At 36.0% G+C, this 24700-nt stretch overlaps 3 protein-coding genes across 8 annotated transcripts in view; all 3 read right to left on the minus strand.

Annotated features, from left to right (window-relative positions):
- The window catches only part of LOC125669547 (serrate RNA effector molecule homolog), a 29767-nt gene extending 19414 nt beyond the window's left edge, over window positions 1–10353 (minus strand). For 3 of the 5 annotated variants that reach the window (XM_056162596.1, XM_056162594.1, XM_056162595.1), the window contains exons 1-7: window positions 10252–10337; window positions 8496–8625; window positions 8189–8353; window positions 4516–4653; window positions 3256–3426; window positions 1417–1586; window positions 950–1067 (exon numbers count right to left, since the gene is read on the minus strand). In XM_056162596.1, the coding sequence (XP_056018571.1) occupies window positions 950–1067; window positions 1417–1586; window positions 3256–3426; window positions 4516–4653; window positions 8189–8353; window positions 8496–8623 (890 nt within the window). In that variant the 5' untranslated portion in view covers window positions 8624–8625; window positions 10252–10337. Of the gene's footprint in view, window positions 1–949; window positions 1068–1416; window positions 1587–3255; window positions 3427–4515; window positions 4654–8188; window positions 8354–8495; window positions 8626–10234 lie in introns of all 5 variants that reach the window. The other 2 variants (XM_056162593.1, XM_056162592.1) reach the window with 2 other exon arrangements.
- A 1838-nt stretch (window positions 10354–12191) lies between these two features.
- On the minus strand, window positions 12192–24168 carry LOC125669560 (probable very-long-chain enoyl-CoA reductase art-1). Of its 2 annotated transcripts, none has more exons than XM_056162598.1 (11): window positions 24102–24168; window positions 16695–16745; window positions 16458–16509; window positions 16135–16179; window positions 15897–16003; window positions 15497–15609; window positions 15151–15256; window positions 14483–14555; window positions 14320–14363; window positions 13957–14149; window positions 12192–13504 (listed from the first exon to the last, which is right to left on the minus strand). In XM_056162598.1, the coding sequence occupies exons 5-11, from the start codon at window positions 15993–15995 to the stop codon at window positions 13377–13379; spliced, it is 756 nt and encodes a 251-aa protein (XP_056018573.1). In that variant the 5' UTR covers window positions 15996–16003; window positions 16135–16179; window positions 16458–16509; window positions 16695–16745; window positions 24102–24168; the 3' UTR covers window positions 12192–13376. The 2 variants fall into 2 exon arrangements, with proteins under 2 accessions (XP_056018573.1, XP_048760107.2); XM_048904150.2 differs by lacking the exon at window positions 24102–24168 and adding an exon at window positions 19395–19527.
- On the minus strand, window positions 21947–24108 carry LOC125669558 (actin, cytoplasmic-like). Its single transcript, XM_048904148.2, has 2 exons — window positions 23446–24108; window positions 21947–23006 (listed from the first exon to the last, which is right to left on the minus strand). Exons 1-2 carry the CDS (start codon window positions 23569–23571, stop codon window positions 22002–22004), a joined length of 1131 nt encoding a protein of 376 aa, XP_048760105.1. The 5' UTR covers window positions 23572–24108; the 3' UTR covers window positions 21947–22001.
- Window positions 24169–24700: the final 532 nt, after the last annotated feature.

Consider the following 24700-nt stretch of genomic DNA (forward strand, 5'->3'; position numbering starts at 1 on the left):
CAGAATATTTTTATTGTCGCTCTTGTCGTGTTGGTTACAAAACATCAGAGGGAAAATTGAAAACGTGCTTTCGAAATGCTGCTTTCGAAATCGGAAGTAACATAGAACTATTCGAGTTGTCGCTCTTTGCAGCGCATAACTTTCCATTACGGCACTCTTCAAATTAGAGGTGTGTTTAGTAGGGTCCCTTTGGACGTGATGGCGGCGAACTCTGTTCTGTAGATTATTACAGTTTACAGTGCATCGATTTTGGGAATATTTTGAAACCAATAGGTATTCCGTTTTCTAATAAAAATAGGCAAACCTTAGTTGATTTATACGAGGGTACCGATGCGTTATATTTATCAGTCAGTGTGATGGTGATATAGAGGCCTCCGGGCACGGGCTCCATTAAAAGACGAACGATTCGTGGAAAAACATATCCATACCCATTTCATGATAATAGCATCGTTTGAACTCCCAATCTTTCCAACATTCCCGCCATAGATGCCTTTGATTGTTGATGTGACATCATTTCTTCAGAACTACTGTGATACAATGTCGCACAGGCATTACCGCGCCATTGACTAGAATGTTTGTCCCGAAAACCTCGCGAGATTTGTACCGTTTTCATTTTTAAAAATATTTTTGTGGTGGGTCTGGTTAGTTTTTTTTTTTAATTAGATGGGTCATTGTAAAATGAGTTTATTAATTTGATGGGTCATGGGGTAATTTTTTTTTTTTTTTTTTTTTTTTTTTTTATATGGGTGCTTGGTATATACAAAAGGTGCCTCCTGACCCCCCCCCCCCCCCCCATGTATTTATTTCTGGAATAGCCCTTAACAAATCTATTACAAAAAATGTCATATAAAACTTACAAAACATGCAGGAAATATCAAAAACATCTTTAAGACAATGATTTGAAAATTTGGAAAACTTTGTATTTTAACATTTCAAATTTGTCCCTCACCTTTCCATTGGTACAGACTCTGAATTGTTACGACTCCGGTGTCCATCCTTTTCTTCTTCCATGATTTGGTCTAACACAGTTAAATCAAAATCGGTCCCTCCCTCCATCTTGATGACAGCTGTAAAAGACATAGTTCTATAATAATTCCATATTTTCAATAGGAATCTTTGACATTAATTCATACTTTATATTTGTTTTAAATGAAACGGTGCCAAAAATGAAAGCCTTAAAATTTTGAGGAAAATTCCTGAAATATTCCTGACTCGAAAATTACCTGAACTATGGTAATATCTATCAAGAACTATTGTTAAAATAATAATTTTAAAATGATCTTCTTTAATTTAAATAAAAACGACATATACATGAATATGTATCTATAAATGCTAGTTGATCATGGTATACATATAGACATTGTGAGTAAAATACTGATTAAATTGCTTTATTCCTATCTGACATTTCCTCCTTACCAGCATCTAGAAGTTTAACAACTTCATCAGACTTTTCAAAGTCCACCCATGTGGCCTCTATCCTGCCCGAATCCAGGAGCTCCATATAAACACTGCAGCGATGCTGTAAGGCCTTCTTCACTTCCTTGTGTCTCTTTTCACATTCATCTGGGTTATATTTTGTCTTAAACCTTAAATGTGAAGTAAAAATAGGCTTTATACACATTAAGATACAGGTTCTGCTAAATCTGCCTAATATTTCAAACTGAACCTCTTTTTATTTATATGCATTTTTTATGCAAAAACTAATTAACAAAAATGCTTTAGTAAAACCATAACAATCTCTGCATTTCTTTGTTCCAAAAATCACCTTTCTCCTTATTCAGATATGCTGCAAACATGAAATTATCCCAGCAAGAGTTGTCAGAAAACAACAAAGGTCACCTGTTGTTTTAAAATTTGCAAACCCATTCTAAATACTAGCATACTCCATAGAGAGCAGGTTAAAGTTTCAGAAACCCAACGGTCTAACAGCATGGTTACTAACAGCACGATTGTTGGATCTAACAGTGAGGAGCCAATATTTCAAATAGGAAAATCACAACTTTTAAGCATGTAAATTTACTAGGATATTCATAAAAAATTTCCAGTTGGGAAACTGTTCCAATTATGAATAACATACCTCAAAAGCATAAATTTTGCTACACTCAAACAATTATATCAAAATGTTAAACATTTCCTTGTATAACCTTGACCCCAATCCATTGTCAAACTGATGAGCATCTGGGCTAATCTGAATGGTACTGCAAAATCATTAATTTTTGTGGTATACACATACACATGAATTTAAATCATTGAGGAGCACTAAAAACAACAATAATGTTGACTGCTCAAATAAAAGAAAACTCGAATTCAGATTTGAGATTTTTTCAAAGAAGTCCAAGCCTGGTCCTGGCATATAAGCTTCATTTTCTCAAACCATGACCCCACAAAAATAAATAATTCTACAACAATTCAATATAATTCCGTATCAAGACATTTACATTAGGGAAAGTTTTCAATGCACAACATTCACCTTGACCCATGGCCAACATATGAAAGGGACTGTTTGTGAATTTTACACAATAATTAACGTGTCTTCCTCTAAATATTACAGTAAAAATACCTAATCTTAAATAGTACATGTATTTGGCACGTGATAAACTTTAACCTGCTTTCTAAGGTGATGCTAATGCCTACAATGACTTTTGGGTATCACAATGGCCTTAAATGTTTGTCCTGGCAAGCCAAACACCCATGAATATCAATTTCAAGATACCCACTTGAAAGTTTCCGCCTGCAAAATTAAGTCATGCAAAACAATACAAGCATCCCTGACACCTGTCAGAAGTGACCAATTGCCAAAACCTGTAAGGATAGCGTAATTACCTGAGTCATCTACCCGTTTCACTGCATAGCCCGCACTAGGCAGTAGTAGGTGTGTAAGTCTGGCACGAAAACTTGTACAATAGCCTAACACCCTAACCTAACACTTTCAAGGATATAAACACTGCATTGTGCGCAGTGTATCTATATAATAAACGCGAAAAATATTCTCCGTGTATCAGCAGCAGCTTCGTTTCCATGATAAAGAGGAAACATGCAATGCAAAAGTAATTCCTCTTCTGTTCTTGCAAATAAAATCATTCATTATTCACACAAATTACACGGGCAACTGATAACCAAAAGAGAAAAAATCTATATCACAATAATAACATCAATTATTATGAATCAAATTTCTGAAATTCTCTGAGGTGACCCTCTTTAACTCCGTAAGTCTGTTAACACTTCACTCCTAGCAATAAAAACTTGGGTAAATACCATTCTTCCTCTTTGTGAGCCAAGAAGAATTCATTTATCTGTTGTCGTTTAAACTCGTCTTTGTACTCATTGTATTTTTTGATGGCATCTTGGTCACTGATGTTGTCTTCTTGTTGTGTTAAAAACTGTTTGAATGTCAGCATTGGTGGCTGTGTGGGAAAGTCTATATCCCTGCAAGAAAACAACCCATAGATAAAAAAAACTGTTTGAAAAGAACAAGGCATTGAAATCTGACTCAAAGCCCTATTCCTCTGACCTCAGCACCATTTGGTAGAGGCCTTCATGCTCATTTTAAAAATACACTCATTTTGCCTTCTACATCTACATGTTCTCAAGTAAAGGGGAAGGTTTTTAAAGATGAAATACATTTTCTCTTTATACAAGTACAATCTACAGTGTGTGAAGCCCCAGCATTGATCCTTGAGGCATGAATTTAACAATTTTCAGAGGCCTCTATCAATTATCACTGATACAATGTAGCTATGCATGTTTAACAGTAAAGAAGGAAAAATATTTTTAATGACTGCATCATTTTAAGAAATGTTTGGCCCCATACCCAGGGTAGCAGTGACTGAAATTCACAACTTTTGTTTTCCTACCCCAAAAAGGCACATATTCTGGTGACAAATGGTCAAGTAGTTTCAGTGAAGAAATTGAAATGTTTCAAAATAAATGATGCACAACTATCAATGACTCAGATTGCCTAACCATTGTCTTTAAGATCTTAAAATACAGATTTTCTGGTTCTTGGACTTGTACGTATACTTAAAGCCACCACATAGAAGATTTGGTGAATATTTAGTGAATTCTTAATTCACTGACAGAACAAAATTTTTCAATCAGTTTACATTTTTTTTGCAGTACTGTCCACTTTTCAATGCAGAAAACAAGATGTGTTTATGAAACACTATGCCCCCCTCCCCCATCAAAGAAACAAATGATAGGTCTTGTCATAAAAATTTATATACAAAATCCTTTCCTTAAATAGTGTAGAGGAACATTGCTTAGTTTACTTTTCTTTTAAGGGTTAAAGTTGAGGTCACAAGGTCAAAATTTTTGGTACTAAAGGAAAGGTTTGTAACAAGGAATGCACATACGAAATATGAGCCTTGTCACTCACCTTCAAAAGTTATCAGCAAGGTTAAAGTTTCGGACAGACAGACCAAAAACAATATGCCCTCTGATCTCTGATGAGGAGGCATAAAGATGAACAAAAACCAAAATAATAACAAATTTTTTTAAATTAATAAATTAAGTTACCTTCCTCCTTGTCCAGGGCTAAATTCACCCTGTGGAGGGCCTCTCATATCTGGAGAAGGGCCCCAGGTAGGTGGTGGCTGCATTGGAGCTCCTCCATATCCACCCATGTCATACGGAGCGTATCCTCCTTGGTCATCCCTAAATATAATTTTTTTTATTTTTACATCTAATTATTTTTCTAATGCATGAAACTAAGGAACAACTCAAGTAAGAGCAATGGGGAGGAACAATTTCAGTCTTCACGAAAAACTTTGTAAAGCACAGGCCCTTCGGGCCTCCCAGTATAATAATTGTGCAAGCCCGAACACTATTTTGCAGGCCCAAAATGTTTTTTTTCTAATTTGACCTTTTGTTATTTGCTGATTCTACTCTATAGACACATGCACAGTTATTCTACTGTAGGAAAATACAGGTCAAGATGATCATAGTTAGAGAACAACTGACATTAAAAGGATTATCTTATTTTTCAACAAATTAATCTCGCAGATACATCAGCAGCTCATGTTCAACTTTGTTTTGTATACACCACGTACAAAACATTTTGTTTTCTCCAGAATCACTTAAATGTTAGCCAAGGCCTACCCTCGCAGTGTTCGAAATTGGTTTAAAACTTGGTATAGACCACAGGTCTATGCCAAAACAAGATGACTTAGACCTCATCGAATTGGCATAGACCACAACATTGAAAAAATAATAACAACAAATTTAAAACATTTTCATTTACTTCTAATATACTTAGAAAGTGTATTTTCTTTCCATTTCTGTAATATCATCCTTTCCTCATAATGTTTATCAGATGTCAACTGACCATGCAAGGCCCTCTTGGATAACTTTATTGCTTTAAATCTAGAAAATTGGCATAGACAATTTGGTCTATCTCAATTACAGTTGGCATAGACCAGTGCCATTTGACATAGACTCGGTCTATGGTTAATTTCGAACACTGCCCTCGGTCCAATGGGGCATGAATTTTCGTTTTTTTCTCCTCGTACGACAGTTTTTTGGGTTTTTTTTTTATCGGATGGTTGTGATTGTGAAATACGCTTGGGTGGTTTTGAATTTCCCGGACGAGCCCCCTCCCTATACTTCAGACAAGAGGCCCAGGGGCCTTATAGGTCACCTGAGTATCATGTAACAACCTTCCAATGTTTGAATTAGGTTTGTGTTTAAATATAAGAATTTTACTTTTGGATGGAAGAAACATTGAATAGCTATGTGGTCAGCCCCGCCTTTGCACCAGAACCCCTGACCCAGGGGCCATAAATTTCAGTTTTGAAAGAAGCATCCTTGATCATCATTATCATACTATTAGTTTGTCTACTTAATACCCAGCAGCAGAGGAGAAGATTTTCAAAGAAAGAAAATGCATTTTCACTATATGATCAATAGGGCCCCACCCTAATACCAGAACCCCTGACCCAGGGGCCATGAATTTCACAATTTTGAAAGAGGCATCCTTGCTCATCATAACCATGCTATTGGTTTGTCTACTTAATACCCAAGGACAGAAAAGAAGATTTTCAAAGAAATAATGCATTTTCACTATATGACTTATAGAGCCCCACCCTAGCACCAGAACCCCTGATCCAGGGGCCATGAATTTCACAATTTTTAACAAGAGGTACTGTGAGCAATGCTCACTAAGAATACCCCCCGCTTACCCCAATCTCCCAAAGGGTGTTGGTAATAGGTATAAACTACCTCTTTTCTGAGTGTTGCTACTTTGATGTCCAGTGCGCATGACCTTTGACCTTTTGACCCCAAAATCGATAGGGAACATCTTCATCCCATGGGTAGTCCATATGTATGATATGGTGACTGTAGGTGGAAAGGATAACGCTTTAGAGCCCGGAAACCATATTGCTACTTCAATGTCCAGTGCGCGTGACCTTTGACCTCAAAATCAATAGGGATCATCTTCATCCCATGGGTAGTCCATCTATATGATATGGTGACTGTAGGTGGAAAGGATAACACTTTAGAGCCCGGAAACCATATTGCTACTTCAATGTCCAGTGCGCGTGACCTTTGACCTTTTGACCCCAAAATCAATAGGGATCATCTTCATCCCATGGGTAGTCCATCTATATGATATGGTGACTGTAGGTGGAAAGGATAACGCTTTAGAGCCCGGAAACCATATTGCTACTTCGATGTCCAGTGCGCTTGACCTTTGACCTTTTGACCCCAAAATCGATAGCGAACATCTTCATCCTATGGGTAGTCCATATGTATGATATGGTGACTGTAGGTGGAAAGGATAACGCTTTAAAGCCCGGAAACCATATTGCTACTTCAATGTCCAGTGCGCTTGACCTTTGACCTTTTGACCCCAAAATCGATAGCGAACATCTTCATCCTATGGGTAGTCCATATGTATGATATGGTGACTGTAGGTGGAAAGGATAACGCTTTAAAGCCCGGAAACCATATTGCTACTTCAATGTCCAGTGCGCTTGACCTTTGACCTTTTGACCCCAAAATCGATAGCGAACATCTTCATCCTATGGGTAGTCCATATGTATGATATGGTGACTGTAGGTGGAAAGGATAACGCTTTAGAGCCCGGAAACCATATTGCTACTTCGATGTCCAGTGTGCTTGACCTTTGACCTTTTGACCCCAAAATCGATAGGGAACATCTTCATCCCATGGGTAGTCCATATATATCATATGGTGACGTTAGGTGGAAAGGATAATGCTTTAAAGCCCGGAAACCACTGCGTCTACAGACGGACGGACAGACAGACAACCCGATTCCAGTATACCCCCCCACAACTTGTTGCGGGGGGTATAAAGAGGCATCCTTGCTCATCATTACCATGCTATTAGTTTGTCTACTTAATACCCAGAGACAGAGAAGATTTTCAAAGAATTTCTACATTTTCACTATATGACCAATAGAGCCCCACCCTAACACAAGAACCCCTGCCCCAGGGGCCATGAATTTCACAATTTTGGTAGAGGGCTCAACGCTCATTATAATTATGCCCACAGTTTGGCTTCTTGATGTCCAGGAGTAAAGAAGAAGATTTTTTAAAATTACACTCATTTTGATGGTTTTTGCCCCACCCCTCAGGCCCCAGGGGGGCAGGGACCACGAATTTCACAATTTTTGTTCCCCTCCGCCCACAGATGCTATATGCCAAAATTGGTTGAAATTGGTTCAGGGGTTTCAGAGAAGAAGCTAAAAATGTTCAAATGTTAACGCACGACGACGGACAAAAACAGATAGCAATAGGTCACCTGAATGAATTCAGGTGACCTAAAAAGGCAGCATGGTTGATAATTTTTCTATGCGAAATTTGACTACTAAGTCATGACATTTAGTCTGAGTCAATCTCACGCTTTATTTGTAATATATACAGAACATATAAGAAAACATTTACAGGCCCGACGGACTCCAGGGTTTAATACTTTAAAAGCCCGATCCTGATTTTACTGGCCTCGGGCATCAAGCCACTGGTTAACGCCGAAGACTGCAATTTTTGTGGAATTTTTAGATTGTAGGGATGCAATTTCATGTACATAATTTTGTTATATTGCAACATTATATCAATTGTATGTTTTATTAAGTTTTTGTTTCATTTGTTGGAAATCCAAGAAGATTAAGTCCTGCAAAATATAATAATTACATAAAATCCATTTTGTGATTTAATTAAAATTCACATACCAATCACGTCTCATTCGTTTAGCATGAGGTGGACTCATATCTCGTCTGGCACTTGGACTGTACCTTTCCCTCCGTCTTGCCTCGTATTCTCTGTAAGGATCGTGCCTTTCTCTGCTTCTGCTGTTCCATGCCTCTCTAGCACGACCAGATGACCTAAATTTTGTACTTGACAAAATTAATAATAAAAGTACAGTCAGTAATTTATTTTCCATATCCACAAAAGCTTATTACAGTTCACTACAATGAATAAAGCACAAATATAATGTTAATTTATGTTCATTATTAAAGTATGCATTGTACATAGAACCTTTCTCTATCCCAAACGTCTCGTGGATCACGACTTCTTCTTTCCTCACGCCTTTCATAATCATTCCGTTCTCTTCTGAATTTCTCCCGACCTTTTCTTCTATCATATTCATCATCACTATCTGCCATTTCTGAAAATATTTATATATCAATCACCATAAATAGCCATATATTGGCCCACTGCCTTTTACCATTTAATCCTAAAATTTCCATAATGAATTAAATATAAACACTGTATACTCTATCATGCCTAAATGAAATGAAAATAATTTCATATTGATTTGAATTCACTCCAAACAATTTTTAATTACTTGTGGGAAAGGATTTTTTTTTTAAAAATTCACTCATTCAGAATGAGGGGACAAAAACTTCATGATGTATGACAAACATTTAAAAGTTGAAGGCCATTAAGCTTTAAAAAAAAAAATTATTACACAACTTCACCATTCGAAAAAAATGTTTGAAAATTTGTGTTCCCCAACTCTTGATAGTCCACCAGAGATTACAATTAACAAGTTCAGCAGCAATATTTTACTACCACAAGATTATAGAAATAATGATAGATAGTATGGAATTTAAAAGTTTAAAGAATATATATGTATATATATATAAATAGAATGAACAAGAAATACAATGGATTTGTTACATAATGTTCCTCTGTATGAATTAAGTATTGACCACAGAATTTCTTCTTGCATTAAAATCTGTCACATTTTTTCATAAAAATAGTGTTAGTATACAGTATATGTATATTAGTATTAAAATTTTGGTATAAATACACCATGTCTGAAAAACTTCCAAATAAAAGTTAGTCAAATAAATTCATTAAAAATGGTATTCAGATTTAGAGTCTGGTGAATTTTATGAATGTTGAAATGCTTCAATGGTTGCTGGCATTGAATAGGTCCAGTCCAAAGACTATTTCTACCTACATAGCTATTCTAAAATAGCTACCTAAGTATTTAAACCTACATAAAGTAGCTACTTCTACCTACTTTTGAAAATATAAATAAATGATATGAATAAATAATAATTAAGGCGCATCTTTTAAACAGGTCAGTCATTTTATATATCATGTTGTGCATGTGCACGGCAAAATTCGGAGTGTAAATTTGAATACTTTACGAGGGTGGAGAATGCATGAAAATTCGCCCCAAAAACCTTTAATGGCAAAATGCATGAAGGTAAACTTTAAAATCAATACAGATTTGCAAGACATTCTAGACTTTTTATCACGTAGCTTTGATCCTAAGCTCCTAAAAAATGGAACTGGGTGCAGTTATTGATGCAATATATATTGCGCTGTTCCATTTGGCCATGAAATGCAAGTAAAGGAAAAAGTAGGTAAAAATTGCTACCTGGAGTAGGTTTAAACACCTACGTAGGTAGAAATAGTCTTTGGACTGGACCTGCTGAATAGTTGAGATATTGGTTCTCCATTAATATTCATCTTTTACCATAAATGGAAATCATGACCCGACTCCGTATATACAAATTAGGATTATCACATTTTTAGCACTGATTGAGAAAAAACTGAAAATATCAAAAATATCCTTTTATAGATTTTTTTCACACGATCAACTTCAAAATCTGAATTATTAGACAAAAGATCAAGCGGATAAAATAGCGTCACTCAGACAGTGTTGCGCGCCGACTGTAAAACGCAAACACTAGAGCAGGAATTAATAATTAGATTTAATGTTATAACATTTTGCTAAAATATGGTATAAAAAGCTTTACATTAAAGCAGAATCAACCTTTTATCACTTTTCTTCGCTCTTCGCGCACCACAATACACCGGATATGTTCTTGATGTCAACTATTTGAAATTTTCAAACACGGATATTTCCGGATTTTAAGATAGCTCGTACCTCATTTCTTTCGAGTTGTGTTGTAAAAATATTCTCCAGAGAATCTTTCTATCTCTGTAAGATTATAATTAACTTACTTTCTACAGACCAACTAAAAAGAACCCAAGCCTTGTTTCAATAATTATTTTTGTGATCAGAACCCCTCCCTGCCCTAAAACATCACTCATATCAGCTGCATTTTTGTATTAGTATAGACAAATCCGACGACTCCCTGTATTTACAACTAGGGAGATTGAGAACTGCAGCTAGTTTCATAAACTCCTGGGATTTCCATACTCAAACTGTATTCTTAAAAACCCTTCATTGATATACTGCATACAGCAACTGCCATCCAGCTCTTGACTGACCACTTCCTAACTCTTCTCTACCAGAACATTCCAAAGTCATGTCCAATCACGACCACCATCTTTCCAAGTCTTATACAATTTTGCACTTGGTACACCATCCCACCACTGTAGAGTCTTTCCAGTGATATGGCAACAATTTTGCAAGAACTACTTTTCGAAGAGCTCCCGGAGTTTAAAAGACACGATTGTATAACAAGATTGCTACACGTAACCATGTCCCCAACCGCCACGAAAAAAATTGAAGCACAAAAGTCCCATAACTCTTGTAAAATTTGTCGAATCAAAATGGCGGCGCAATATGATCTACATGTGGTGACTAACAATCCTACAAAACTTGAATGAAATCCGGTGAGCGGTTTCAGAGGAGTTGCATCCACAAAGTGTTCCTATAGTGTACTATGTACAAATTCAACAAAGTTCAATAACTCCTATGAAATTTGTCAAATCAAAATGGTAGCACAATATGATCAACTACACATGGTGACTAACAACCCCACAAAATATGAACAAAATCCATTGAGCGGTTTCGGAGGAGTTGCGTTCACAAGTGTTGCTATAGTGTAGCATGTACAAATTCAACAAAGTCCCATAACTCCTGTCAAAATTGTCGAATCAAAATTCCAGCATAATATGATCAACTACACATGGTGACTAACAATCCTACTTAATATGAACAAAATCTGTTGAGCGGTTTCTGAGGAGTTGTGTCCACAAAGTGTTCCTATAGTGTAGCATGTACAAATTCAACAAAGTCCCATAACTCCTGTCAAAATTGTCGAATCAAAATTCCAGCATATGATCAACTACACATGGTGACTAACAATCCTACTTAATATGAAAAAAATCTGTTGAGCGGTTTCTGAGGAATTGTGTCCACAAAGTGAAGTGGGACGGACAGACACCGGTATTTCTATGTTCCCTTCCACGTTGCAGTGGGGGACAATTGAATACAACAATCTGTTTGCTAGCTGTTCTAGAATAGAGACATTGTTGGAAACTCACGGTCAGTTGCACTCTTGAGGTAAAAAAAGTGTGACCAACCGTGGGTTTCTGACGATGGAATATAGAACTCTTTCAGATCTATTGCATTTCTAGTATTTGATTCAAATAGCACCACTCTGAGGCCAGAATCCCCAAACCATGGGTTGTAACAATACAGTTTCGATAGCAGTTTCCATGACTATCATGAATAATAACATACACCCAATCTGTCTGTTTTTGATGCCCAGAGGTAAAGAAGATTTTTACAAACTGCAACCTATCTAAAAGTTTTAGCCTCATCTCCAAGGACAATAATTTTTAAAATTTTTGTTCCTCTATAACCAAAGGTGTTTCACCAAGTTTTATGAAATCAGTGGGAAATATCTAAATACGCAGTTAATGGACAACACAAGACGTACATCTCATGACGAACTGGACACAAAGATTGCAGTAAATGAGGTACATGGAACCTATAAAGGAAAAAGTCTAAACACACTGTGATGTCCACTTAGTTACACAACACATAATTTTATTCATATCACACTACAAATTATGCTTTGATATATTTTTAAGTTATCATATCTAAATAGCAAATTGTTGTCCATTCATAAGAGACATTACAATTCCAGACATACGCTACACAAAGATGATATACCCCTGCAGTTCTGAAAATACAAACTTGAATAGAGTGTACAATATATTAGAGATTTAGAAGAAGGACAACTTAATGTGGATGTTACGTTTGATGCTCCCACAACACATTATCATGATTACGTAGATCAAACTAAGTTTTGTTGTTTTTCCATACCAATTTTTCGAGTTAACAGCAGGCCTGGAGGTTATGAAAATTTTTGAGCACCTTTTCATACTCAAACGCCGTGCTCTAAATCGTACTAATACGCAAAAGTGAAGGTTATAAAACGTTTATAAAATAATTTTCACACTCAAATGGAGTACATGCTCAAGATTTTTAGAGCCAGGTAAAAAAAAAATTTGAATGAAATGTACATGGTAAAATGAGTTCCATAAATAACGGTTCAACATCCTATCACTCATGAAGATTTCCAACAAAATCAAATTTGACACTATGTGCTACCTTTGTGTGTGTACTAATATCCTACTTGATAGAAACTACAGCTAGAAAATGTATAGGAAGAATTACTCACAAGTGGACAAATCATGTACAATAAATGATTAAAGAAATGACAAGTTCAACTGTCATTTGTGAGAATTTACAGAAAATCAAAATCATGAAAATTTGCACAACTGTACTACATGTATCTGTAATAAAATCTTAATTTACCAATGTTTTCTAAGCAATAAACCTATGGTTTTTCAATGTATATATTATCAAAACACTGACCTAAAAGACACAAGTAATTTCAGAACATGAACATAAGAAATAAATGCCTACTTTTGTTTGTATTATAAAGTGGTAGAAACATGGGGTTATTTTTTGTATAATTACCAATCAAACAATTACCCCATGCATCTATCATTTTCATACCCCCCCCCCCCCCCCCCCTTCATAAAAACATCTTATTCCTGAAATCACACTCAATATAAAATTCCTAGCTTGAAAACTGTATAGCAGACAGACAAATCATCAACTCTGCATGCATAATCTAAGTTGCGGGGGCATCAAAATTGAGCACAAAAGTCTTTTAGTTCATTGTTTGTCGATCAAAGAAGGAATGGAACGATGCTCTTTCGGGAACGAGGGTAGTCCTTGAATTCCTTTTTGTAGTTTCGATGTTTCCCTAGAGCCCATACTGCCATCTGGTAAAATCCACAAGTTGTGAACAATGCAGCTGAAAATATAAAAGTAAAGGTACATAACAGACACGTAGAACTGACTGAAGTCATAGCTCCACTCGGTGCTGTATTGGATGAGAAGGATTATTTTGTTATATCTATATATAATGGCTCCTATATAGTCAAGTCCAATAATTTGAATGTTACAGAAACTGATCTTTAAAACTTGACAGTTATATAAAAAAGAATTGACTGGTATGACATAAATCCAAGTAAGACATCACATGCTATGCAGCGTATATCTCAGAGACTAGCTATCACATCACACACATCTGATTGGTGTGGATGAAAGGGCATAACAAAACAGTTGTTGACAGGGATTTCGATCTTCAGCCTAAGCAACAGTTTGTGCTCATGTCCAACAGATCAGCTGTGCCTTCCATCCTAGTCAATAACTGTTTTAGTTGATTATTTCACTGCCAGGGGAGATAACTGTTCTCTGCCTTACCTGGCAAACACTGGGTCATGACACTAAAACTGATCCAGGCAATTGCTTCATAGGTGTAATTAGGACAGGACACAAGGTTAAATAATTGGGTCAAGGGGTTACTGTCTGGGACAGGAATTTTCCTAGTCTTTGATCCTACTGGTCTCATGTTTCTGAAGGCAACGTGGATAGAGAAATTTCCCAGCTCTCCAATCTAAACAGAAAGGAAACATCTCACAGGAATTGATATGTTGTGATAAAAATAGGTTTAGACAGTGACTAATTCAACTTCCAGTCCAATGTGAAGGTAGTGGCATGTCAAGTTTCACATTCATACTTACAATGTGAAGGTAGTAGTATATCAAGTTTCACATTCATACTTACAATGAAACCAGCAAGGCCACCAAAAATCTGTCTATCTCCAAATGCTGAAAAATTAAATGCTTTCTATTAATGTTCCATCTATTATATCATCTCATTAAAATATTACCATTACAAGTGGTTTTTTGTTTTGTTTTAGTGTATGCATTCTCCACATCAATCTCACCTGGTACAGTATACAATGGGTGATTAATGAAGTAAGAAATCAGCCCTGCAAATCCCCAGTAGTAAGAACAATTCTGTAAAATAGGAGTTATCATATTTATGAAAGTTTATTGCCTTTAACACTTCATGGTGATCTAGAAATGTAAAATTCACTTTTTCTCTTTCCAGATAAAATTCAATTCAATTTATCTATTGACATCACCATGTTGGTATACAACCAAGATTTAAGTACAGGAACAGATAAACAAACAATCAAATTATGAACTGATAATAGTTATTACTAATTAGCATGTAAAATGCACCGAAGAGCACCAGTCAGTCTTTTGCAGTACATAAATTTTGTTTCTTGTGCATAACACATTCATCTGAAGAGTTACACATATTTTACAAATTCAAAATCCCATGGGGATAACACCTTAGTATAATTGGTTATTAAAAATATCAGCATATTTAAAATCGAAAATTATTGTCAACAGGACAGTATTAAAGCAAAAAGTGTTTTTCACCCTCAATAAACAACTTACAGATGGGACAATTTTCTTTCAGAATTATTAGTTTACAATTCCTGCCTTTTTCAACAAGTAATGATAATAAAGTATTAACATGAAATGATGCCTGTAATGAACCTACAAAATAACCCATTTTAATCTATATTGCTGTCATACATACCTTGAATAAATTTGCAATGGGCATGGTTGCATTAGAAAATCTATGAATGAATATTGTCTCCAGCAGCCTCTTGATGTAGTGAAATGAGAAACAAGCACACGCGATACTGAAAGTACAACATCAGCTGACGATCACATCATGCACCAGCTATTTATTACAATTTTGAAGTGTGATTTATGCTTCCAAAAAATAGCTGTAAAATCTTAAGATATCTATCTTCAGTAAAGTTCCAAGAATATCAGCACTCGGGTACTTTACAACTACACTGTATATAGAATCATTTAAAAAACATTTTATGTGTGCTATTTTGAGAAATATATTCATTGGCATCTAGAACATCACCTACTTGACAACCTGTGCTCTCGGTTCTGATGCAGCTGCTACACCATATATCAGAGCAGGTCTCGTGTAAAAGATCAGGTAGATAGCTAAAGGACCAGCGTATTCTGACATAAATACCTACCAAAGAATGCACAGAGAAATTAACATTTAATTCCGTACACTTACTCTAAATAACACTTTATTCATGTTTATTTTTTATTTACGTGTAATTTCGCAAGATTAGTCATTCATAAATATTTAGTTCTCGCAAATAAAGTCTTATCGAAGTAAAATTAACAATTCTTATTCTGTTCACATATTTTGAATATTTTTCCTAATTTTGTTATACTAATAATCATAAAATCTTATCTCCAATAAACATCTTTATATAAACATAATAATGTACAGCTGAAGGCAATACACACCGTGGTCCAACCAATTTGGGGACCGAGGTCTTTAAAGTACAAGGAACCTTTCTTTCCAGAAAATCCCAAACTGCCCAAAGTCTCTTCATCTTTTAGCATCTTCCCCTCTGAAAAATGTTATCACAATTGTTAAAAATGTATCAAAATCTTACTACTAGGAAAATGAAGGATGGAATTCACTTCTATAATAACTGGAACTTATTTTGTTATTTTTGTTTTTTGTGGTTCTGATACTAACTTGGGTCAACTTTGAAAGCTTGTCTTGTTGGGTAGTACTTTGGATCTGTTGAAGAACAAGAATATTCAATGTGATGTAATGAGCATTTTAAATTAAAAAAAAAATTGACCTGCTTTTTAAATTAAAAATGTGCGGGGTGCACACAGGGAAACTGAAGTTTGCAGTCTGTAAGTACTGCACATTAATATATACAAGCACCCGTATACACATACGTATAAATTATCAATAAAAGAAACAAGTGTTCATGATGCAGCATAAACTGAATAGCACATGAACATATTTTAAAAACAATTTAAGAAGTATGAGGTCTACTAAACACATACGACTTCTCTGATATTCCTTTTTGACATCCAGCACTGTTGATTTAGGTGTCACCTGTAAAATAAAACTCCTACATCAATTCTATTACTGTAATTAATTTTATCATATATTCATCTCATAGCAATATTATCAAAACAATTTATCTTTAGAAAAAAACATTCCAGAAAAATACGTAACAGAACCACTTGTTTACTGTTTAGCGTTAAATTTGTATGAGTGATATTTCAAATAGTACTCACATTTGTGATAGTTGCTAAACTTTTGCCAGACTTGGCATGCAAAACAGCAATCTGAAAGAAAGTGAGAATGGTAAGAATTTGCTCTGACTGATGATAACCTAACAGAATGGTTTTCTGTATTACAAGGTCACTGAATTTCTTGATACAACTGCATCACTTTTCACAGTATGTTTGGTATCTATTGTGCCATTAAGTAGTCCGCATTGTATGTTGACACCACTAGTCCCTACCAACAGCATGGAGAGGAATGCAAGTCTCAATTTAGGTTGAGATCGGCTAGCATCTTGAGGAGGAGTCTCAGTCTTCTAGACTTACTGTCCTGCCAATAAGTCTGCAAACCTATGTGTATGCTGTTGTTTGTTTTTTAAATCAATAACTTAATGTTAACATTATAAGCAAGCATTCCGTACTCCAGATTGAGATTAGACTAGAGTAAGGTCAGTATACTGTATGTTACAGTGCATTCTGATCTACACCTAGACATATATAATAAAGTAGATACATCATATTATTTTCCTATTCATGGTTGGCATTTATTTAACGTATTTACAAACAACTACTAGATTTTCACCAGCGTATTATAATGGGAAGGGCATTCCAAGAAAATCAAGACTGTATCCATAATCTCATGGGAACTTGGATATCCATGTCACTTATTGCAACTTGAATTGGACATCACGTCACTCATTGTCACATATAATTGGTCGTTCCAGCACATCCCGAAAGTTCCGTATTGGATACCCTGTCACTCATGGCAACTTGGACACCACATATTAGTTATTACTCATGGCAATTTGGATACCAATTCTTTTTTTATTTTTTATTTTTCATGTACGACATACTTTAATGTGCATTTGTCATTTAAACAATCATGACAATCATTTAAACATCATGATCCTATGAAAATTTAGAGAAAATAACATTCAACCTCAAAGTAAAAGAAAGAGAAAGTTACAAGTGTAGTTCTAACTGTGACTGGTTTTTTCCATAGCAAATTAACTGAGTAAAATCTGGTGTTATTATATTATTACATATATATTGCACTTTATACATCAGTTACGGTTGATTATAATGTTATTGATTTTTCTCAATTTGATAAAAGAAAGTGGGCAATTTTTTCCCAATTTACTGTAAAGCTCAGGCCCCTTATGAAAAAGGTAAGAAAAATCACTGTATATGTGTGTATGTAGGCAGGGGCAGTTACTACCAATCTAATTAAAATTAGATCCTTTGATCCGCTCACGTATATTGCTACACAAGGTAAATACGATATATAGTGATATACATGAGTGGATCAAAGGATCTTATTTTAATTAGATTGATTTATTACATATCACTGATAATTAAAAAAAACCAAAAAACGATACACCTCTCTCTTCAATATCAGGAGATAAATAATTACGTTATGGGAGTCTTCATATGAACAGAAAATTTAGTGACTGTTTTTACTTTGGAATTTTCATACCTAGACAGTAAGCAATGCAGCATTAATACAGGACTTTCGAGATACTGATCCACTCTGACTTTTATCGCGCGTTGAACGTAATTTGTAGGGCATGTCATTTCCGGATTACAATAATGACTAAATACACAAGCATGGGATTCTTCTATAGCTATCAAATTACTGTATCAAAGTGCTATTTTTCAAAGAAAGGAATCACTACAACTATTTATAGGACGATGCATATCATTAAATTATGCGAGTTGGAGAGGAAAACAAATCTAGGGAATATTTTGAGGATATCGGTAGAACTTCACACCTTCCATCCAAGGATAGGCGTCTAAATGCGCCTTTTTCCTTCCATCTAATTTACACCCAGGTACTTAGCACCAATAGTGACTTGGATCGTCATCATGGGACTGCGCATAACTCTTTACGGACCGTCTTTTAGCGAAACCCCAGTTGTACTGATGTCAACTTTGCCCTACAATTGCTTACTATCACGTGACCGGGGTGTATAAACGTCAAGTCTAATCGGTCGTTCCGGAACATCCCGAAAGTTCCATATTGTGATAGAGAGTTAGTTTTTGCACTAATCTTGGCCGGGATTCTGCATAACTGGATATTAGACTGAAGCCTTCACTGAATCTTTAAATAGGCTGTTTCACCTGAGTGCACATCAATTATTAGAAACAATCGAAGATGAATGTGAATTTCCAGACATGAATGATGCTCTGAGATTTGGTGAAGGCGCCAGCCCAAATATCCAGCTGAGCCATGCTTTTTTTTATGTATACACATGATACACCTTTTCTTAAAACGACATAAAAAGCGGATTTTGGTGGTGGATTTTATTTCTATAATTCGGACACAAATATTGCAAAACTTCAGTTTATTATTCGGGAACAAATAATACAAAACTTCAATATCTGACAACCAAGCCCCCGTGAATCTCAGCTGAGATTACATGTAATGAGGTATTTGTCATTTTTTGTCTCACTTTACTGAAGAGTATATTAGCCTATAGGCCTATAAATTATGTTATTATTTTTTAAGCAGAGGAATATATAATCACATATCCGCCGCTTTAATAAAGAACGCACACATTTAGCATGTGCTTCTTACAATATAATCTAAATTACTATTGTATTGTCGTATCCATGGCTCTTGAGAAGCTTAAATCATCTCAAAATATGCAAATGTTTTAATGGATGTTATATGCCAAGAGAAATATCGTCATTTTTGGAAAGTAATAATACCTCCATCTCTGTCTGTCTTTTTGTTGAAGCGACCCTCTTTAAGTCAAATGCCGGTCAGATAAACCTCCGGCTAGCACATTCGACTTTGCCCAACAGTTATTAAATAGAATCCCGATCCCGATCTGAAAGTATCACCAACCAACCACTGATGTATTTGAAACTTGTCCACTAACCTACAAATGTATATATATTCCTTTCATTATTATGCTACTAAAGTCTTAATTTATTTGTAACATAGGCACTTCAAGTAAGAAACCATCGAGGCACATCTGAGGAACCGAAAAGGGGGGGGGGGGGGGGGGGGGGGGGGGGGGGGGGGGGGGACAGAGAGACTGTCCGCTCACTTTTTAAATATAGTAGTATGGAGTAGTAACAATGTATGATGAAATGAACCCATGTAAAGTGAAGAACGAACCCCCACCCCCATGGCCCAAAATTGGAAAGAAATTACTTACTTACTTGGGCTAAAAAATTATTTTGGATAATTTTTTATTTGCTTGTCAAGAATTTAAAGAAGACTTTTTTAGTACCTCACAAGTGGTCATCTCTAAAGCTTACAGAGGGTTGAAACTGACAACTCAGAACGACTTATGAAGGTGATCAGTGGGGAAATAATATATTTTGGATAAATTTTTGCTAGATTGTATAAAAATAATTTATTTCTGGAAGGGGGGGGGGTGTACATAAAATCTATACAAGTTATCCACACTTCAGGTGCCTGTGATCAGCACTTGGCTGGGTGACCACTACAACATTATGTATATATACGTTTGCAAATAATTTCATAGACATCAGTATACATGTATTGAATCTTTCAGATTAGTTGATGAATTGCATCGTCGCAAACCACGGGTTATTGTTTCATTCAACTTCACACACATCGTGCGATACACGTGCGATACACGTGCGACGATGGATGAATTGTTGCATTGATATTAATTCCTGGCGGCCAGAATTCGATTAGTGCGTTGCGTGAAATTCATTCAGTACATAGACCCTCTGATTCTGGAGAAAACTGGCCATAATTAATATATATCGACACAGTAAATAATAATTAATATATATCGACACAGTAAATAATAATTAATATACATCGACACAGTAAATAATAATTAATATTCATCGACACAGTAAATAATAATTAATATACTATCGACACAGTAAATAATAATTTGTTTCTTATGCTAGTTGTTCAAAATGTCTGAAGAGTAGTTCTCCCATGGTGATGTACAAGTAATGGTACATTTAAATCTCTTTAACACGTTAACGTTTTTATAGGCATGAAGATGTTATGTTGAAAATAGGTCATTGCCTGTTCAATAGCTGTTTGAGCTTCAATGGTTTAGAACTTGAGCTTGGCGTTGCACGTAAAATTAAAGCTAGGTTTAAGATTTTATAAAAACAAGGATTTCGGTTATATTTTAGAATTATTCTTTTCATGCACATACTTGTTATATGTGTTTGAAGTAGTGCAGTCACAGAATGGGCAACCTTTAGGTCATAACTTTTAAAAGATACTGCTAGAAATATATCAAACTTTTATACTTTGTCAAATAAAGAAAAAAATATGTGGATTATGTCAAATGAATATCATTCAAGCTGGGGAAAAATGTATTTTTTAAAAATAAGAAATAATATTCTGTGAGTGTGTCATGCAGTTGGAAAAAAAAAAACAACAACAACAAAGCAACAACAACACACCAAACAACAATAATCTGATTACTTTGTTAGTATAAATGTTATTTAAAAATTGTTTGTACAATCCCCGACGTGCTACAAACTTCTATAATTAAAGTGGTTTTTGTTTCTCTTGTCATGTTGATGCTATCCATTTGGACTAGCTTTTCCCTGTTTCTTGTATAAGCCCTCAGAGGCTCTGATAAATCTTATCTACCGATATGGCGGAGTGCTTAGCTTATTTTCCCTTCATGATACGTGATTTTTATTTCCATTGGTTTCCAGGGATTTAAAAATAAAATAAAAAATATGATGAAATATTAATTAAATTGTGCGTGGGATTCGAGCTCCCAACGTGAGTTATCGAACATAGCGACGAGGCATCGCATGGATCATGATATCGTCGAATAGGTCTTCTCAACATATATAATTGTAACTTCTGTTCTATAACGTTTAACAATATGTATGTTTGTGCATTATTCTCTTAATTTTGAAAAGTGGACAGACATTCATGGATGTAGGCTACGTCTGTGCATTTCTCTAAAGAGAATGGTTTAAATACATACATTCAAAATCAGTTTATACAGTTACATGTCTCGCAACGTGCTTCTGAATCCTTATTTGAATTATATACATGTATATCACTTAATGATCTATACAAACATATTACTTATTTTTTTGCAGTAAATAGTTTTCGCTATGCCAGTTTTGTTGAGCGCCTGGTACGAAGCATATATTTTCCTCATACATTGAAGAAATCGACCAATCGTTAACTATTTGGATCATTACACCGAAGATATCAAAGTTCCCTGTAGAGTTTATCCCTATGCCATCTGTATAATAAAGCTTAATTAATGAAATATAAGAAACCAAGGTAAATGTGCTAATTTTAATTTGATTTAAGCTGCTAAACATTAATATTAGTTCTCATTAAAAGCACTTCCTGTGGACAATGGATGGACCCGATTCATCGTATTCCTGTTTGCTGATCCACATCTGTTGGAAGGTGGAGAGAGAAGCAAGGATGGAACCACCGATCCAGACGGAGTATTTCCTCTCTGGTGGGGCAATGATCTTAATTTTCATTGTGCTAGGAGCTAAAGCTGTGATTTCTTTCTGCATACGGTCAGCAATACCAGGGTACATGGTTGAACCACCAGATAATACTGTGTTTGCGTACAAGTCTTTACGGATATCAACATCACACTTCATGATACTGTTGTATGTGGTTTCATGGATACCAGAAGATTCCATTCCAAGGAAAGATGGTTGAAACATGGCCTCTGGGCACCTGAATCGCTCGTTTCCAATGGTAATAACCTGACCGTCCGGAAGTTCGTAACTCTTCTCCAAGGACGATGAGGATGCAGCAGTTTGCATTTCATTTTCAAAGTCCAGAGCAACATAGCATAATTTCTCTTTAATGTCTCTGACGATTTCTCTTTCAGCTGTGGTTGTGAAGGAGTAACCACGTTCTGTTAGGATTTTCATGAGGTAATCGGTCAGATCACGTCCAGCGAGATCCAATCGCATGATGGCGTGGGGAAGGGCGTAACCTTCATAGATGGGTACTGTGTGAGATACTCCGTCTCCGGAATCCAGTACAATACCAGTTGTACGACCGGAAGCGTACAGGGAAAGTACGGCCTGGATAGCGACGTACATGGCGGGAGAGTTGAAGGTTTCGAACATAATCTGTGTCATCTTTTCTCTGTTGGCCTTGGGGTTAAGTGGGGCCTCGGTCAGGAGGACGGGGTGTTCCTCTGGGGCCACACGGAGTTCATTGTAGAAGGTGTGATGCCAGATCTTCTCCATGTCGTCCCAGTTGGTGACGATACCGTGTTCAATGGGGTACTTGAGGGTGAGGATACCTCTCTTGCTCTGGGCCTCGTCTCCTACATAGCTGTCTTTCTGTCCCATACCAACCATTACACCCTGAAACCAATGGAATTGATTTTAATACAGTATTACTTAATTGTATTTTCAATAAAAACAAAGCTTAAAAATCAAGACTATATATGAAACAGGTGGGGCGTCAACGAAACGGGGGTGGGTGGTGTTCAATACTCTTTGACAAAATTTCCCCTTTAGAATTTCTATGTGATGCTTTTAAAATTGGGCGAGGGGGTCTCTCTCATATTCCTACAGACCTGGAATGTATTTGTGTAAAACAACCAATGTCAGTGACGCCACGACCTTGAAAATGGTGTACATGATTAATCACGAAAATTATGACATAATTAAGAGAGAGAGAGAGAGAGAGAGAGAGAGAGAGAGAGAGAGAGAGAGAGAGAGTTATCCCAAAGAATTTCAATGGAAAAATATTTGGTTTGTTGATTGACTATACTTATTAAAGAGTTATAAGTTTTCATACCTGATGTCTGGGTCGACCAACAATGGAGGGAAACACGGCCCTGGGGGCATCATCTCCGGCGAATCCGGCCTTGCACATTCCGGATCCATTATCAATAACTAAAGCTGCAACATCATCGTCATCCATTTTTTTCTCCAAAGTTTAACTTGAACAAATCAACAGATGTTCTAATCGGCGTAAATGAACGCAAGCCTGACGCTCTGTCCTTTTTATATGCGGTTAGTGAAATCCGTCTTCAGAACGATTGCCATATATGGCAACGTTGCGTCGTTTTAATTATGTTAGGTCAAGCATATATTAGATATGAAAATTATCTCGTATAAACTGTATAGAGCTAAAGTAACAATTGTGTACGAAAGGTATAATTTATGCACTATGCGTATACCTTGACCTTGTACAAAAAATTCTACCATAGAAAAATGCTGTCTGTAAATGTAAATGAATTAATTGGAGAGAGAGAGAGAGAAAGAGAGAAAGAGATAGAGAGGGGGGAAGAGCATTTGAATGCAACAGCACGATCTTGTCACTTGAATTACAATTACTTCGAAGAAAAAAATCCAGATATTGATACGAGAGAGAGAGAGAGAGAGAGAGAGAGAATAATCCCCTGGAAATCTTATCATAGAGCAGGCTATTCTCCTCCATAGAAATCCTACCCCAGAGTCAGTAATCCATGGGAAAAATTTTCCTTCAGTTTACAGCTATTTTTCTATATAGTATCATCCTCAAATCTTACTTCTTCGTAGGTCCCTTAAGCAGACACGTCGTGACGTCAGTTACTTTTTTCAACACCACTGAGTCGATTTCAATTAAACCTGTCACAAGTCGTTCTTGGATGGAGGGGACTCAAGTTTGTTCAAATGAGAGGGGGATACTTCTTCCAAGGTGGAGATTGAAAAGGTAGTGAAAATGGGCTGAGGTTTTGAAGAATGCATGTTTTATTGAAAGTCAAACCTTGCTCAAGGGCGTTCAAACCACAGATTCACATAGAAAAATATCAGTGGAAGATGCAGAAATTTCAGAATGGGGGAAGGGGACAGTAAAAAGGGCTAGAGGGGGTCTGTCTTCATGTTCCCAGTGGCTTTAAAGCCCTTGTGGGAGACCAGGGCGCAATGCCCCCCGAAACTACAGATTTTTGACAGAATAAGACGTATATATGTGTGAAAGTATTTTCGACATTTTTCTGTAAAAACAAAATGGGGAGGGGTGTGCGTCTGGTGTTGGATCCTCCACTGAAGGTAGTGATACAAAGGTA

Source organism: Ostrea edulis, chromosome 4 (genome assembly GCF_947568905.1).
Source record: "Ostrea edulis chromosome 4, xbOstEdul1.1, whole genome shotgun sequence".
NCBI lineage: Eukaryota > Metazoa > Mollusca > Bivalvia > Ostreida > Ostreidae > Ostrea > Ostrea edulis.